At 42.1% G+C, this 18973-nt stretch overlaps 1 protein-coding gene across 1 annotated transcript; it reads left to right on the top strand.

Moving 5' to 3' along the window:
• The first annotated feature begins 5847 nt into the window (after window positions 1–5847).
• Window positions 5848–6943, top strand: LOC123413791 (protein LURP-one-related 8-like). Its single transcript, XM_045106619.1, has one exon. It carries the CDS (start codon window positions 5998–6000, stop codon window positions 6622–6624), a length of 627 nt encoding a protein of 208 aa, XP_044962554.1. The 5' UTR covers window positions 5848–5997; the 3' UTR covers window positions 6625–6943.
• Window positions 6944–18973: the final 12030 nt, after the last annotated feature.

Genomic DNA, 18973 nt, shown 5'->3' on the forward strand with positions numbered 1-18973 from the left:
AGGCATATGGATTTCAGGAGGGTATGGAAATAACCTTCGATATATGCTTCCTGTTTTACCTCCATGTGAGTTTGTCAACCATATTTGTCAAGTAATTTGCATTCTATATTTAGAAATAGTTGGTGTTCATCCATACACTAAATTTGTTAAATTATAATTTATAGCTTATTTCAGTGATTCGAGTGAATTATGGAAATTAATTGACACGATACACTACACTTATGGATCACATCTAACTTGGGAGGAGAAGGATGTTCTTATCCACTTTCTTGTTGTTGTCCTAGTTGGTAGGGAGAACTTCCCGTATAATTTGGGAACTGGCCCAAATTATACATTTTACATGCTACTAGTGCATAGGTTGAGGGTGGACGACATTCGCCGAAATATCTTGGTAAGAGTTTCCTAATTTAGTACACTACTATTGCATAAATGGTATTCGTTACATTGCTAACTAGGCTATTATTATGTTCTTCAACAGCAACTTCCAAATGATATAGTGCCTCTATTGATGCACGATAAAGGTCATATGACAATTAAAAGCCCACTGAGGGCTCAGTTCGATGCTCCATACTCGACTGATCGCAAATAAAAAGACTCCAAATAGAAGCATGGAGAGAAATAAAGAAGGATCGCAAGCCATAAGTTGGAGAGTGTTCGATCTCTGTGCTTCATCACGGAGACATCGATGTTATTCTGTTTTATGACATTATACCTAGGAGCGAGGACTAGGTCTTATGAGAGAGAAGTTTTTCTGGTTTATATTAACTTGGCATGATCGATTGGGATGATGATGATTATGATGTTTTTCTGTTTTATGAGATTTTTAATTGGTATGTGATTAAGATGACGACGAGTTGTTAGATGAGTACCTAAGATGATGATGAGCTATATGCCATAATATTTGATTAAAGTGGATGGATGCTCCTGATCGATATATGAAACACCTAAACCCCTCCTTTGAGAAAGAAAAAAAACTCAGCGTAAGGCTGCCTTTTAGTCCCGGTTGGTGTCACCAACCGGGACTAAAGGTCCCCGCCCCTGACGCGCCCTGCCAGCCACGTGGAAGGGCATTAGTTCCGGGTCGTGGCAAACCGGGACTAAAGGGGGTGGGCCTTTAGTCCCAAGTTATTAGTCCCGGTTGGTGACCCGGGACTAAAGGCCCTTACCAACCAGGATTAATGTCCATTTCTGCACTAGTGAATCCATGTATTATCCGTTGAAAGGAACCAATTTGAAATTTTTGTGTTGCAATTCTCGAGAAATGCTACCAATCTAGAACTACTATTTTGGGCAATATCAATTCAATGTTTTCATTTTGGTGTAGGGTTGAGTACTTGAGTGGTGCTACGGAGACCTTCATAGATCTGAATTTAATGAATGAGATCCACATCAACACCATCATATTCTAACCCATCCTAGAAGAATTATGGTCAAAAGAAACACATTCATTCAGAATTCATTGTATCTTTTTTTAACCAAATTAAGTATTTATTTGAAGTGGTCGTCTATTTAGAAGTGAAGTATTATCGGATAGCATGAACCAGCATGTTTTCTAGACAAAATTTAATTTTGATCTTCACCGAGAACTCCAAATTTCCTTTTTCTAGAGTACAAATACCTCAAGCACCACACTATCGCTCTATTCAATTGGCTCCAAGACATGTGATGTTTTCAAAACTTTTGCGTTATGGTTTATCACAATGTGTTGGAACGAACATAGATAATTTATTATCATATATTTTTCACAAGAAAACATAACGATAGTATTTTTTTGTGATCAAATATCAGTAATATTTTTTATAAATTGATAGACAGAGTTATAGAAGTTCAATTACACATTTCCAGGCCATGTTCTATTTTGAGATGCCTGCCACAAGATATCATTGGTTAATCTGAAAAACGGAAAACGAACTCACGTCACTATGAGCCCTTATAACCCCCTCCCCCCCCCCCCAATATATATATATATATATATATATATATATATATATATATATATATATATATATATATATATATATATATATATATATATATATATATATATATATATATATATATATGTAAACCTAAAAAATGACAAATATATGAATCTATGATAAGTGTATATTCACTACTATAAGTCCACACATAAATTAAAATCTATACTGATAAAAATATATAACTATGTAGATCTCATCTATTTAGGAGTGAAGTATTATTTGTTAATGTGAACCGCCATATTTTCTAGACCAAATCCAGTTTCGATCTTCATGGAGAACTCTAATTTTTTGTTTTTCTACAATACAAATACCTCGAGCACCACACTACCACTCTACTCATTTGGTTCCAAACCATGTGATGTTTTCATAACTTTTATGTTATATTTTATAAGATTGTGTTTTAATGAACATAGATAATTAATTATCACATATTTTTCATAAGAAAACATAATGATAGTAATCTCTGTGATCAGATATCGGTAATTTTATAAATTGGTAGATAAAGCTAGAAAAGTTCAATTTCTTCACATTTCCAGACCATGTTCTATTTTGAGATGCTCGGTACAAGATGCCATTGGTTAATTAATCTAAATAACACAAAAGCTGCTTAGGGCACTTTCAACCCTTACAAAAAATAAGCAAATCAAAGTCTCTCCCCCCCCCCTCTTTAAAAAATATATATAGATTCTCAATAGATAGTACTCCCTCCGTTTCAAAATAAGCGTCATGGTTCTAGTTCAAATTTTGAACTAAAACTAAACTAAAACCACAAAACTTATTTTGGATCGAATGGAGTAGTAAAATTTCATAGTAATGTGTTTAGAGGGCTATAAAAAAGATAAATATCTGAATCTATAATAAGTGTATATTCACTACTATAAATCTACACATAAATTAGAACATGTATTGAACTACACATCTTGATGCATGTGTGTGTGTGTGCTTCGATTTTTTTCCCTACAACTCTCACATATACTACTCCCTCCGTTCCTAAATATAAGATCTTTTAGAGATTACACTATGGACTATATACGGATGTATATAGACATATTTTAGAGTATAAGTTCACTCATTTTGTTCCGTATGTAATCCATAGTAGAATTTTTAAAAGGTCTTACATTTAGGAACGGAGGGAGTAGTATTTATGAAAAATTTGGTGCTCTAAGTGACTCGGAGCCACAGAAAATAAACGCAAGTTGCTCGGAGCCACACAAGAAAACACCCCATCTAACCCCCGTGTCACCCGAGGATATTATATATTCTTGTAAACCGACATTTTTTTGGCAGCTCCTAATCACAGTCCCTGCAGAGATAAAGATACGACCACATGGTGATTAATCCGCAGCATCACCCAAGGATCACATATTATCTTGTAAACAAACATTTCCGCCAGCTCCAAGCCGCATCCCGTGCAGAGATGAAGATACGATCGCTGATGCTGGGTAATGAGCCCCCGTACCACCACCACCAAAGCATCCCATAATTTCCCTGGCGCAGATCACTTGGCCAGCAGATGGCCAGGTCGGAGCCGCAGCCTAACCACCCGACTGACCACACGTATCTCGCACCTAATATAATCGCGTCCCTCAGTCTCCTCACCAGCGCCAGATCGCCGTCGTCTCGCTTGCATATTGCATGGGAGAGGGAAAAGATCCCTGGTCCGCATCGATCGGACGACCGAAAGGGATCGTTCCTCGGCCGCCATTAGACAATGATCGTTCTGCGGCCGTAATGTAATCTCCAGCCGACCGCTGACGCCGCGCGCCACCCGAGCCGCCCCTCGGCGCCACGCGTCGGGGGCCGGCCCCGGTTTCCACCTGTCCCGCGGGCAGATTTTTGACCCGGGAGATTCGGAGGGGCCGGAGGTAGACGACGGCAAGGTCTTTGTGCTGGCCCGGCCGTGGGCTGACGGCGACGCGCGCGCTCCGGCTCGCACGCTCAAGCTGCGTTCGGCCCGTACGTCGTGGTCGATCGTGGTTTCCCCGTCTTCTTTCTCTGTGGAATCTTGGAATGTTGGGGGGGTGCTAGGGGGTCCGTGTCAAACGTGGCAGGTACTGTGCACCACGGCACATTCGCGTTGGCTGATGGCCGAGATCAAATCCACGTGTGTGTGTACTTGTACCTCTGTTTTTAAATTTAAACTGCCAAAGCGTCTTGTATTTTTTAATACAATACGCAAACGTTCGTACATGCATGCACACATGCACTCATTTTCATACACGTACATCTTATCCTTATGAACATATTTAAGAGGCTGAGTCAGAGCATCATCGAAAGATTAACGAAGTCAGTCACAAAGAAGATGTAGCGCCGGGTGAGAATCATCATATAGCTACTACTCCCTCCGTCCAGGTGTATAGGGCATGCGCGTTGTTCTAGGTCGTTAATTTAACCATTTAAATATATATTATATGTAATAAATAATATACCATTAGATTCATGTGAGGGTGTAGTTTCTGAATATGTAATTTTTATCACATATAATATATATTTAGTTAGTTAAATTGACAACCTAAAACTATGCGCATGCCTTATACACTTGGACAGAGGTAGTATTAGAAATCGCACGTATTTTATCGGTAAGGTCTAAAATCGTACATATTCTCGACAACTTTTGCTGTTTCGGGAAATGCTGTGTGTTGCGTAGTTAAATTCTAAACGAGGACAAATGGTGGCCAAACACGTATCAGGGGGAGCTTTGCTTGTTTCCAAAGCCAACTTTCTCGACGGGACGGTGGTGGAGAAATGCATCGATCTATTCTCAATGTTTTATCATTAGTGCTCAAGCTCTTTCGGCCTAAGGAACTTAATTAACCACTTGCAGATAGATTGGACTCACGGGGCTAGCTTTCGTGCAGAAACGCTCCCAAACAGCGTGTACAATGATTGGGATAGATGATCCACATGGCAAACTTTCCAAGCTGGGATCCAACTAAAGACATAGCCAGCTAGCAAGCCCATTGGGAGTGCATGCGCTGGTCTGAGTGTAACTAATTAGGCCACCAAAGCATACAAAGGGTCCTTCACCCAATACCTTTTTCTCTCTCGCGCGAATTTAGCCTTTGTCCACCGCTATTTTTATTTAAACACCGTGCGAGATTTATTTATCTTTAAAAAGAAGGTTTAAAGCACAAAATAAGATTTGTTGCTATTATATTCACATGACAAATTTTTCATTTTCTCTCCGTCGATTGAAGGCGTGACCTTTCGGGCCATAGACCTATGATGCAACACCTCCTCTCCCCCTCTTCATTGTCGCATTTCTATCTTCTCCTTCGCCATCACACAATCTCCATCCCCCGTTCGTCTAAAGAAAAAAAAATCTCCACCCCCCGCGCCGGCACCACTCATCCTCTCTTCGCGTCATTGTTTCTCCGCCACGTCCTTTTACTTTCTCACAACTTGTTGGGAATTAGCACACACTACATATAATGAGATTAGAAAAACCACAAAGAAAAACAAACATTAAGCGACCATTTCAAGTCTAACGCGCGCAAGGTCGCACGGTGGATTTTTTTGAAGAAAAAAAATTGTATCACACTTGAGACTGTGAAAAGTCATGAGTGACCCACTAATCTCACCCCCACATTAATTTGGGTCGGCAAAAATTCATACAAGTAACTCACCAATTAAGTGTTGCTTACACCAAAGTGTGGCCTCTAATTTGAGGGTGCGAAAAGTCACAAGTGACTCACTAATCTTGGATTACACCGAAGTGGCATGGCACTATCAAGTATCTAGCGAGTTATTAATGTCATCCCTTGCCCCATACACGTGAGAGCCATGAGCCACATCACCCTGCCCACCCAACCTAATTATCCCAGGGGCATTCCTGTCCACCACTCTTGTATATAAACTCCTGATGCCGTGACCAAACCAGACAAGCTCCATTGATCTATTCTTGGTCTCCATCGATCCCTTGGTAAACCAACTAACTGCAGCTCTTGGGCTCTCTTCCTGCTCCTCGATCTATCTCTAGGTTTCTTGATACACCGGTCTAGTCTTCAGTGTGGCCATGGCGAAGGTGCACCCGAACTTGGCCGTGCCGTCTCTGGGGATGCCGGCTGCGGCGGCTGTGGACGAGGAGCCGGTGACACTGACGGTGTGGCGCAAGTCGCTGCTCTTCAACTGCCGGGGGTTCACGGTGTTCGACGCCAGCGGCAACCTGGTGTACCGCGTGGACATCTACGCGTCCGACTCCCGCGCCGAGGTGGTGCTCATGGACGCCGCGGGGCGGCCCGTGCTCACCGTCCGCCGCAAGAAGGCCATCAGCCTCATGGGCGACCAGTGGCTGGTCTTCCCCGGCGAGGAGACGCGCGCGCCGCCGCTCTACGCGGTGAAGCGCACGCCGCAGTACATGCGCGGCGGCGGCAAGTCCACGGCGCACGTCGCGGCGTGCGGGGGCGCCGCGGGCGGCGGGCGGTACGAGGTGGAGGGGTCGTACGCGCGGCGGTGCTGCGCGGTGTACGACGAGCAGCGGCGCGCGGTGGTGGAGGTGCAGCCCAAGGAGGCGGTGGGCACGGACGTGTTCCGGATGGTGGTGCGGCCGGCGGGCATGAACGTGTCGCTGGCCATGGCCGTCGTGCTCGCGCTGGACCAGATGTTCGGGAGGCCGGGGCTCCTCAGGAGCTGGTCCTCGTAGCGCCAGTGAAATTGGGTTTACCTCCTTTAATTTGCCTTCTTTTTCCTTTCCCTGCCGGTTTCCAACATTATTTGGGCCTGAGAGCAGAACAGCTCCTATGTGCCCCCCTTCTCTCTCTTTTTTTGTTTCCTTTTTGGAAACTTCTCTTTGATGCTACTATATATGAAGGCCTATGTGCATGGACATCCTTCTTGAAGTGCATGGTTTTGTTTATTTTTACAGTATGAAACCAAGCACTTTGTAATGTAAAGATTAATTAAAGAGGGATGAGAGTGTATGCTCCTACTACTTCTACTAGAAATGAAGTCACACTGGCCAATTTCACTGTCTATGTTCTCTCTAATTTTTTGATAGCACCAAGAAGGTCCTTCTCGAATATCTACTGAAATTATTCCCCGATGTAGAATCTGAAATTCTGAACCAATTGCGTGTCAAAGTGGCCGGTGCCCCCGTTCCTTTCCGCGTAGCAGTCTAGCAGAACCGGACTTCGTCGGTGGACCAGCTAGCGCCGGCCAATGATCCGCGTTGAATTTCCATGGCCGAAAGCTGCGCAACCACCACAGGAGCTTTCAGTGCCTCGTGTATGATGCCCCATAGGCCAGTAACATCGATGGGCATTGTTCCAGGTCTTTTTCTTTCTTGAGTAGATGGCATTGTTCCAGTTAATTTGGATGCATCAGTTTGCACATCGTCTGCAAGAAAACTGCAGAAGTGGTGTCGCTGCTTTTCTTTTCTGGAACTTTTTCCTTTCTTTTCTGAGAATATGTAGAAGTGCTATTGCTTCTTATATGATTCATATAGGGCTGATCTTCTTTTAGACGCTTATATGGGGCTGATCTGAATGCCCCAAAGAGGGGATAGGTTTGAGCCATCACTCTCTTCTTGCACATGCTACATATACTTGTACAGTTTGCTTTCAATTGATGAGTGGCGTTCCGTGCAGTCAATTCACGGAAAAATTTCCTGTCCGAAGAAAGCTTGTTTGACACCAGCAATGGGCCGGAGGTATTTCCCTGTCCACAGAGAACTTGTTTGAAACCAGCCATGACCATAGAACAGAAGGACACGTTGGTGAAGCAAACTTATTTTACCAATCCAAATTCTATAACCAAAATTCAAGATACTATCAGGATATGTTGTCCACACAAAACTTGTTTGAAACCAGCCATGTGTGCATTATAGGTTGATCATTAGTTCCTTACATCTATTAAGGATTTGTGTTCATTTCCACGACCTCTAGCATCCGCCGCCCCTCTCTTCGACCCCCTTCCTCGCAATATCCTCCCTCCTAATCCAATCTAAGGCTTTGAGCCGCCGCGCTCTTCTCGTCGCCCCCTCCCTCCCGGTCCCCTCCCTATCAATCTGATCTAGGGCTTCGAGCCGCCACTGCCCCTCTCCTTATCGCCGTCGAAGCTCCATGGGGAAAAGCCTAGACGGGGGATGATGGCGGCGACGAGGCCTTCCTCCGCCATGCCTTTGGATGCAGTTGTGGTGGAGATCCGCACCGGTATCTTGGAAATGTGTGTCGTCCGACATCAGCGGCGCAACGGTGAGGCCCCTCCATCGTCGATGGCTCACCTAGTTGGGGCAAGGGTTCTGTGCGGTGGTGCGGCTCCAGTCACGTTTTCTCGGCGGCTGACATCACCCATGGGCGTGTTGGATGATGGAGGAAGTCGGTCTGATGGTCCAACCAAAGATGGACGCGAATTTGGCAACGAAAGCTTGACTCAACCTCTGCCAAAACCATCAACGGTGGCGGTCGTGGGTGTCGTTACCTCGTTGCATGCATTCGGGCGATTTGTGTTCCTCGTGTACCCCGGGGGAAATCCCAGATTCGCACTTTTCCTGATCGAATGATGGCGAGGTTTCTGCGTCGTCACCCCTATGGGGGCATCATCTTTGGGGCTCTACATCGACAAGAGGTTTCTGTATGCTTGTCATGCGGTAACCAAGGTGGAGCGACATGTCATCTACAGTATGACGACGACTCTTGGCAGCAAGGTGCGGCGAGGTCTTGGCCTTAGAAACCGTTTGAAGGGCGCGCGCAAAAGGCTGGCATTGTCTGACGTCGTGGTGGTGTTAAAAATAGAAGGGTTCCAAGATCAATTGCTCCTGATGGGACTGCAGAAGCAGGTGGTGATGAATTATACAACGTGCGTATGAGGTGCATGTTGAGGGTGTGCTAGACTGATTGGAGCTCCGGGCTAGCCGGCGGACGGCTTGGTGAGGCCTCTAGATTTCTTGTTTTGTGTGACACGAGGTCAAGACATCATCAATCTTGTAGGTAGGGCGACCGTTTTTGTCATACATGTGGCTTTGGGTTAATATACGTATTTATTTTCTAAAACCTTGTCGAATAAAGAAATAAATATGGATATTATTGATTCAAAATAGTATAGAATTTCTGGAAAGCGTGAAGGGATACTTCAATCAGAGTTTTTCAGTGAAAGACCTCGAAGAAGCACCTTACATATTGGGCATTGAGATCCATAGAGATAGGTCAAGCCGCTTGTTAGGACTTTCAAACAACACATATCTTGACAAAATGTTGAAGAAGTTTAAAACAGATCAATCAAAGAAGGGATTCTTTCCTGTTTTGCAAGGTATGAAGTTGAGTAAGACTCAAAGCCCGACCACGACACAAGAAAGAGAAAGGGTGAAGGTCGTCCCCTATGCCTCAACCATAGGCTCTATAATGTATGTCATGCTGTGTACCAGACCTGATGTGTGCCTTGCCATAAGTATGTCGGGGAGGTACCGGAGTGATCGAGGCGTAGATGAGTGGACAACAGTCTAAAATATTCTTATAAGTACCTAAAGAGGGCTAAGAAAATGTTTCTCGTTTATGGAGGTGATAAAGAGCTCATTGTAAAGGGTTACATCGATGCTAGATTTGGCACCGAACCGGATGACTCCAAGCCGCAAACCGGATACTTATTTATTTTGAGTGGTGGACCGGTCAGTTGGAGTAGCTCCAAGATAAGTGTGGTAGCAACATCTACTTGCGAGGAGGAATATATAACTGCTTCACAAGTAGTGCATGAAGGAATCTCGATGCAGGAGTTCATGACCGATCTAGGAGTTCTGCCTAGTGCATCGGATCTGATGACTATCCTTGGTGACAACATTGGAGCCATTGCAATTGCCAAAGAGACCAGGTTTCACAAGAAGACCAAGAATATAAAATGTCGCTTCAACTCCATCAGTGATAACATCAAGGAGGGAGACACAAACATTTGCAAAGTACATACGGATCTAAATGTTGTAGACCCGTTGACTAAAACTCACTCGCGAGCAAAACATGATCAACACCAGAACTCTATGGGTGTTAGGTTCATTACAATGTAAACTAGATTATTGACTGTAATGCAAGTGGGAGACCGTTGGAAATTTTCCCTCGAGGCAATAATAAATGTTTATTATCATATTTTCTTGTTCGTGATAATTGTTTATTATTCATGCTAGAATTATATTGATCGGGAACTAAACACATGTGTGAATATATAGAGAACAACGTGTCCCTAGTGAGCCTTTACTAGACTAGCTCATTGATCAAAGATGGTTAAGGTTTCCCGACCATAGACATGAGTTGTCATTTGATTACGGGATCACATCATTAGGAGAATGATGTGATGGACAAGACCCAATCATAGGCTTAGCATATGATCGTGTCACTGAAGTTTAATTGCTACAAATTTCTTAATGTCAAGTACCTGTATCTTAGACCATGAGATCGTGCGACTCACTAACACTGGAGGAATAATTAGTGTGTATCCAAACGTCACTTTGTAACTAGGTGATCATAAAGAGTCTCTACAGGTATCTCAGAAGGTGTTTGCTGGGTTGGCATGGATCAAGACTAGGATTTGTCACTCCGTGTGACAAAAAAGATATCTCTGAGCCCTCTGGGTAATACAACATCATAAAGAGCTTGCAAGCAATGTGACAAATAATTTTAGTCACGGGATCGTCTATAACGGAACAAGTAAAGAGACTTGTTGATAACGATATTGAACTAGGTATGGAGATACCGACGATCGAATCTCGGGCAAGTAACATATTGGTGGACGAAGGGAATTGCATACCAGATTGACTGAATCCTCGATATCGTGGTTCAACCAATAAAGATCTTTGAGAGATCGATAGAATAGGTGTCTAGAGAGGGGGGTGAATAGACTACTTGCATAAATTAAAATCCTAGCCTTTTCCCAAATTTAATGGTTGGCAAATTTTAGCGATTCGAACAAGTTTAGTGCACCCTACACATGCTAGTCAACAAATATGGCAGCGGGAAGTAAATAATTTGCACATGTAGTAAGGAATAGAGTTTAGGAAGATCAAACGCGAAGAAGTTGACACAACGATTTTTGGGATGGTTCCGATAGGTGGCGCTATCGTACGTCCATGAAGAAGTGACCTTGTCTATTCCACCACGGCTTCCATCCACACAGGACTAGCCTCACTCACGGTAGATATTCACGAAGTAGGCGATCTCCTTTCCTTTACAAACATCTTGGTTCAACTCCACAACACGAAGTAGGAGGCTCCCAAGCGACACCTAACCAATCTAGGAGGCACCACCCTCCAAAAGGTAATAGATGTGGTAGAACAATGAAATCCTTGCTCTTGTGCTTCAAAAGATAGTCTCCTCAACAGTCAATCACTCTCTCACAGATTTTGCAGGGGTAAGAGGGATTGACCTTGTGTAAAGCAACTTGGGGGGGGGGCTAGAAATCAAGGTTCAATTGGTTGGAATGGAATCTCTTGATCTCAACACATGAGTAGGTGGATCTCTCTCAGAAAAATGGATCTGGCAAGTGTAAGTGTGTTCTGAGTGCTTCCTCTACGAGTGATAGGTAGGTGGAGGGGTATATATAGGCATCTCCCAAATTCCAACCGTGACAACATTATTGGCCAACTCGGTGACACCGAAATGTTAATCTTGGTGGTACCGAGTGCACTAAATGTGGCAATTTCATTTTTTGGTGAGACCGATATATGAATCTCGATGGTACCGATACGATGACCTAGACTGGATTTACAAACTCGGTGAGACCGACTTCAAACTCAGAATTTTCGAAACTTGAAGTTAGCTCAACAAAATTTTGGTCACCCAATCTCGCTGGCACCGATAAGAATGTTGGTTGTACCGAGATGGTGGGATTGGCATAGGATCTGTCTAAGTGTAAAATCGGTATAGTTGAGTAGGAAAAGTTGGTGGCACCGATTTTTCATATTTGGCTTGGGACAACTATATTTTGTGGGAAAGTGGCTGAGTATTTTTGGTGCCTATCTCTAAGCACGTGAGCAACCAATTCATCATAGTACCTCATCCCCTTTTAATAGCATTGGATTTCCTATGACCCTAAAGTGATTTCTCACAAATATAAGGTGTAGAGTATTCTTGCTTAAAGCTTGAGCCAATCCTATTCCTTCCTTCATCAAGGGGCTTCTTCTCACAATCCTATAGCCAAATATCTGTGTGGACTATACCTGAAATATACTAGGTAAAAGTGTTAATCCAAGAGACAATGTATGTTGTCATGAATTATCAAAACCACCAAGGGAGCATATATGCTTTCAATCTCCCCCTTTTTGGGTAATGATGACACATACAATCAAAGCTTCAAATAAAGATATGCATTAGAATATGACAGCTTTGAAAGATACATGACTAGTACAAGCTCCCCCTAAATGTGTGCAATCCCTTTTAAAGGATAGTTGCTTCAGACTGCATGGGCACACACAAGGTAGAAGCACAAGACAAGCCATATAAATCTTGGCTACATGCATCAAACATATGTGAATGAAGAGCTTCCATGTTAAAGACTCACTCTTGCAAACAATATGTGCAAGAGACAAGAGATCATCATGAACAAGGATATGATGCATATACTTACCTTGAGGTTCTTGAGCGACTTAGCAGTAGGAGTACACTTGGGAAAACAAATGTTAGATAACACAAGAGTACTCTATTGTAAAGATGCAAAGAGCTTCAAAAGTACTAAGATATGGAGAACATATTGAAAATAGGATTTGATGATAAATATGTCCCCAAGAGAATTTAGAACTTTCTCCCCTAAGAGTTAATATGTAAGAATTTCCTCTCCCCTGAGTCATAGCATGTAGATATTGGGAGCAGGTAGGTAAGACAAGTTCAATCAAAAGATAGTAAAGCAATGATATCTGAAACAATTTTATCTCTCCCCCGTTAATATGTAAGGTTTGATACATCTCCCCTGAGGTGGATCTTCCCTTAGGTAGACATTCCTTTAGGAACATATATCTCCTCCTGTTGATATTTCTCCCCCTTTTGTAAGCTTATTGGAAGCTTTGATATTTCTCCCCCTTTGGCATTAATTTTCCAAAAGGTCGGAGGGTAAGGGCTCATTGAGAGAAAGGGATCCTTGATACTTCTCTCTTTGATAAGGGTTCCTTGAAAGTTCTCCCCTTAGATAGTAGGTAAGGTTTCATGGAATGTTCTCCCCCTTTAATATGGATAAGAGTTCCTTGAACTATCTCCCCCATGGTAGGGATCCTAAATGATTCTCCCTCTTATGTTGTGGGATCATTGAGGGTTTCTCCCCCTAGAGAAGTCCCCCCCCCCCTAGAAAATAATGCTAAAACTGATTTGTTTCCCAAAATGTTCAATAAAATCTTAGAAGGCAATGAAACATGGGATCATTGATAATCTTCCCCCTCCCCTAAGGCAAAAGTTTTGAAAATATCAGAAAATCAAAGGCAATGATAATTTTCGGAGTCACCGAGGCAAAATGGTTCGGTAGAACCAAGAATGGCAGTAGGCCTCTGGGAGAAATCAATTGGATCGAGTTTTCCATATCGGTGAAACCGAGTTGCATTGAAAATCAACTCCTTAACTGAAAGTAGACAGGAAATAATCTAAAGATTCTTATAAGATACCAATTGTGATAGAAAACATAAAACAACACCAAATGAAAAGTTTTTTTTGTTTTTGAAATATGCATACATATAGATGAGAGTTGAATGGTTCCAAGAAAGCATGCAATGTCAAATGTGAACCATACAAGAATCTCTATCTAGATGTGGGGTGGTTACTAGGTCACCTATATTAGAGTATTTGACTTGAGGAGTCAAGCAAGAATGCTCGATCATAGGTCATACTCATCATATTAAGCACAAAATGGGGTTATCATTTTTCAATTAAGCTTTTTAATGTCTTCATATCACTTGAGTTGCTTTACATCATGACTTGGCGTGAAGCTTTATCAAGGATATGACTACATACCTTCGAATGATGTTGATGACGTGGCATGTAGGTGAACTTGTCGTGGATGCTCAACATTGATGAAGATCATCTTGAGTTGGGATCAATCCATGTCGTTTTGGTTCACTTTTCACCTATAATGACCAGTCATGCAAGGAAGAACATAATATATCCAAATGACATGAGTTAATTTCATTATCATATAATTGTCAAGGATATGATTTTGTTGTCTTCTTCCTCCATCTCTGAAGAAGGGGATGTTGATACTTGGCCATGTCAATATTGCTTTTGATGTGAGTTGATGGCAATCTTGTGATTTGTAGTCCTTCCAAGTACCTACAAAAGATTAGATGCAATACAAGGGAGCATAGTTTTCCAAGATATAAGATAGTATCATATCAATAGCATCAAGGAATAGTCAATCAAGCTCATGCCCTTGCATGCATCCGAGTGAGTCTAGCTCAAGTTTGAAGCATGAATGATGTTCAACTCACTCCTCAGATGACAAAATACTTTCTCATCAAGTGTTTTGGTAAAGATATCAGCTAATTTTTAGTCGGTACAAACATGCTTAAGATCTATATCTCCTTTACCAACATGATCACGAATGAAATGATGTCACACTTGAATATGTTTTGTTCAAGAATGTTGCACAGGATTATAGGAAATTTTAATAGCACTTTCATTGTCACACAATAATGGAACATTTTTAACATGAATTCCATAATCCTTAAGCGTTTGAGTCATCCATAGTAATTGCGCACAACATGATCCAACGGTAATGTATTCAGCTTCGACAAAAGATAAACATGCCGAGTTTTGTTTCTTGGATGACCAAGACACAAGAGATCTCCCAACAAATTGACATGTACCTGAGGTAGATTTTCTATCAACCTTGTCTCCAGCATAGTCCGATTCAGAATAGCCAACAATATTAAAAGAAGATCCCTTAGGATACCATATGCCAAAGTTTGGTGTATGTATTAGGTATCTCACGATTCTTTTAACATCCAATAGATGACACTCTTTAGGTGTTGCTTGGTATCGGGCACACACACAAACACTCAACATGATGTCAGGACGGGAGGCACATAGATATATCAATGAACCAATCATTGATCGATAAACTCTTTGATCAACTGGTCTGTCCTCCTTAGTGACGTCAATATGTCCACTAGTAGGCATGTGGGGTTCTCATACCTTTGCACTCTTGCATATTGAACTTCCTGATTAAGTCCTTGATGTACTTGGTTTGAGAGATAAACGTACCTTCTTTCCGGTTTTTATTTGCAATCCAAGGAAGAATTTCAGCTCGCACATCATTGACATCTCATATATCTCTGACATAAACTTTCCAAACTTCTCACTAAAATGTGGGTTAGTAGAAACAAAGATAATATCATCCACATATATTTGGCACACAAATAGTTCACCATTAAGCTTTTTAGTCAATAAGGTTGCGTCAATTTTACCAATTCAAAACCCTTTTTAATGTGAAACTTCATTAGGCATTTGTACCAAGCTCTAGGGGCTTGTTTAAGACCATATAAATCTTTACGAAGTTTGTAAACATGATTAGGTTTCTTGGGGTTCACAAAGCCGGAAGGTTGTTTGAAATAAACCTCCTCCTCAATTTCACCATTTAGAAAAGTACTTTTGATCGATATCCATTTGGTAAAGAGTAATATCATGGTGATTGGCATAAGCGAGAAGAATGCGAATAGCTTCAAGTCTAGCAACGGGGCATAAGTATCACCATAGTCCATACCTTCGACTTGCATGTATCCTTGGGCTACGAGACGCGCCTTGTTGCGTACAACTTGTTCATCTTCATCTTGCTTGTTCCGAAACATCCATCTTGTACCAATGGTGTTTTGCGTGCCTTTGGGCTTTTCAACAGGTGTCCACACTTGATTCTTCTCGAAGTTGTGTAGCTCTTTTTAGCATGGCATTCACCCAATCCAGGTCTTGAAGAGCTTCTTCTATCTTCAAAGGATCAATGCTAGAGATACAAGAATAATGCTCGCAAAAGTTAGCTAAACGAGATTTGGAGCGAGTGATTCTCCCGGTTTGTATGTCACCGAAGATTTGATTCAACAGATGATCTGTGTCCACTCTTGCTCGAACTCATGTCAACTTCTTCTTGTTGGATGGTGGAGCTTCTTCTTCATCATCTTCTTGCACGTTGTCATTGACGGTGTCAACTCCTTTAGGTGGTGGTGAGGAAGGTTGAGGTGGATCATCACAATGTACTTCTTCCTTTTCTTCATCATGTCGTGTACCGCTTGTGGATGCCTCCATATCGTTTTGTTGTTTGCCTTGACGTGAAGTAGGGGTTTCCACTTGAATTGATGAAGTACATTCCTTCACCTCCATGGGATGAATCTTGCCGATAGGTAGATCAGGGATGGCTTCCGAAGATTCCTTATCTCCTACATCATTTGGCAATTGTTCGACTTGCGAACCCTTAGATTCATCAAACTTCACGTCTACCATCTCTTCAACTTTTCGAGTGAAGCTATTGTAGACACAGTAAGTGTGAGGGTTTGAGCCGTAACCGAGTAGGAAACCTTCATCTGATTTAGGAGCAAATTTAGCGCAACGATGCTGATCAAGAATGTAACACTTAGAGCCGAATACTTGAAAGTATCCAACTTGGGGTTTGTTATTGCTGAGTAGCACATATGACGTTTTACCGAGAAGCTTCTGTAAGTAGAGTCGGTTTATGGCGTGGCAAATTGTTTCCACGGCTTCTGCCCAAAAGTGTCTTGGCGTCTTGTATTCGTCAAGCATCGTTCTGGCCATCTCTATGAGAGTCCGATTCTTCCTCTCAACAACTCCATTTTGTTGAGGTGTGTACGTTGTCGAGAACTCATGTGAGATACCTTCTTCGTCAAGAAAAGTATCCACATTAGTGTTCTTGAACTCCATTCTATTGTCGCTCCGAACTTTCTTGATCTTCACTTCAAACTGATTTTGGGCTTTCCGAGCGAAGTCCTTGAAGATGATTTCTACCTGTGACTTATCATCAAGAAAGAATACCCACGTAAATCTGTAAAAAATCATCAACAATGACTAGACCATAAGAATTTCTATTGAGGCTCTTGTAAGCATTGGGACCAAAAAGATCCATGTGAAGCAGCTCGAGTGGCCTTCTTGTAGTCATGATGTTCTTCACGGGATGACTTCCACAAACTTGCTTTCGTGCTTAACAAGCACTACAAAGTCTATATTTGTCAAAGTTAGCATCTCTAACACCAAGAATATGATCACCTTTGATAAATTTGTCAAGATTGCGCATACCTACATGTCCTAACCTTCTATGCCATAACCAACCTTTAGATGATTTAGCAATAAGACATGCACGAGGTTTGGATTTTTCAGTGAAATGAACAATGTATAGATCACCTCTACGGAAACCAGTAAAGACCATGTTATAATTGTCACTACGAAACACTTGGCATTCAACTTTAGTAAATAGCACATTGAAACCAAAATCTGCTAGTCTAGATACGAAAAGTAGATTGTAGCCAAGGGATTCAACAAGCATGATTTGAATGGAACTACCATGAGATATGCCCACCTTACCAAGACCAAGTACCATACCCTTGGAGTTGTTTCCAAAGATCACATACCTTCGATGTCCATGGTTTGGTGCGATCTCGTGGAATATGTCTTTATCTCCGGTCATGTGATCGATGCATCCACTTTCGAGAACCCACTCCTTACCACCGGCCATGTAGTCTCTAAGGTTCGCCATAAGACTAAGGTTCCTCATAGTCTTCTCATACTCAATGTCAAACCCTTCATCTTCATCGTAGTAGCCATGCTCCACATTGTTGTCGTCGGATGATATATCCTTGTCATCAGAAGCAAGAATTTCATGAGAATTTTGACTATTTCAATGTTCATATTTATGCATTTGAATGGCTTCAACAATGACATCTCCTTTAGCACACATGAGGTCACGAAGCTCAAAAAGGCATTTATCAAAATTAGGATCGTTTGGCTTCATTTTCTGAAAGGCAATGCATTTATGGAAAATGATCTCAAGATTTTTCAGTGAATAGTTGGGATATCTTTTCTCTAAGTCTTTCCAAAAAGTATGAGCACACTCGAAATTTTGCAATTGATTAAGCACATTTCTTGGTAGTCCTCTAATGATTAAATTTATAGTTTTAAGATTACCAAGCATATCAAGTTCTTCATCATGAGAAGGATGCAAAGGATCAATGGGAGGCTCATACGGATATTTAACATACTTGTGCAAATGGAATTCATCAAATATATCAAGTATTTCATATTTTCATTGTCGAAAATATTCCCCATCAAGGATGGGCACTCTACAACTAATATTTTCATAACTAGGCACATACATCTTCCTCTAATGGTGTTTAAACCAATGTTTTCGAGACCTTGCTCGGATACCAATTGAGAGATCGATATAAGAGACGCCTAGAGGAGGGGTGAATAGACTAGTTGCATAAATTAAAATCCTAGCCTTTTCCCAATTTGATGGTTGGCAAATTTAGCGATTCTAACAAGTCTAGTGCATCCTACACATGCTACTCAATAAATATGGCAGCGGAAAGTAAAGACTTTGCACATGTAGCAAGGAGTAGAGTTTAGGAAGATCAAATGCGAAGAAGTTGACACAACGATTTTTGGCATGGTTTCGATAGGTGGCATTATTGTACGTCCATGTTAGTGGAGACTTCAACCCATGGAGGGTAACGACCGCGAGAGTCCACGGAGGGCTCCACCCACAAGGGGTCCGCGAAGAAGCGGCCTTGTCTATTCCACCACGGCTTCCGTCCACACATGACTAGCCTCACTCACGGTAGATCTTCACGAAGTAGGTGATCTCCTTCCCTTTAAAAACATCTTGGTTCAACTCCATGACACGAAGTAGGAGGCTCCCAAGCGACACTTATCCAATCTAGGAGGCACCACCCACCAAAAGGTAATAGATGTGGTAGAACGATGAACTCCTTGCTCTTGTGCTTCAAAAGATAGTCTTCTCAACACTCAATCACTCTCTCTCTGTTTTGGCAGGGGTAGGAGAGATTGATCTTGTGGAAAGCAACTTGGGGAGGCTAGAAA

The sequence above is a fragment of the Hordeum vulgare genome, chromosome 1H, assembly GCF_904849725.1.
Source record: "Hordeum vulgare subsp. vulgare chromosome 1H, MorexV3_pseudomolecules_assembly, whole genome shotgun sequence".
Classification (NCBI taxonomy): domain Eukaryota; kingdom Viridiplantae; phylum Streptophyta; class Magnoliopsida; order Poales; family Poaceae; genus Hordeum; species Hordeum vulgare.

Bases quoted from the DNA above. Each gene is read 5' to 3' on its own strand.
- LOC123413791 (XM_045106619.1), top strand. From the start codon at position 5,998: ATGGCGAAGGTGCACCCGAACTTGGCCGTGCCGTCTCTGGGGATGCCG.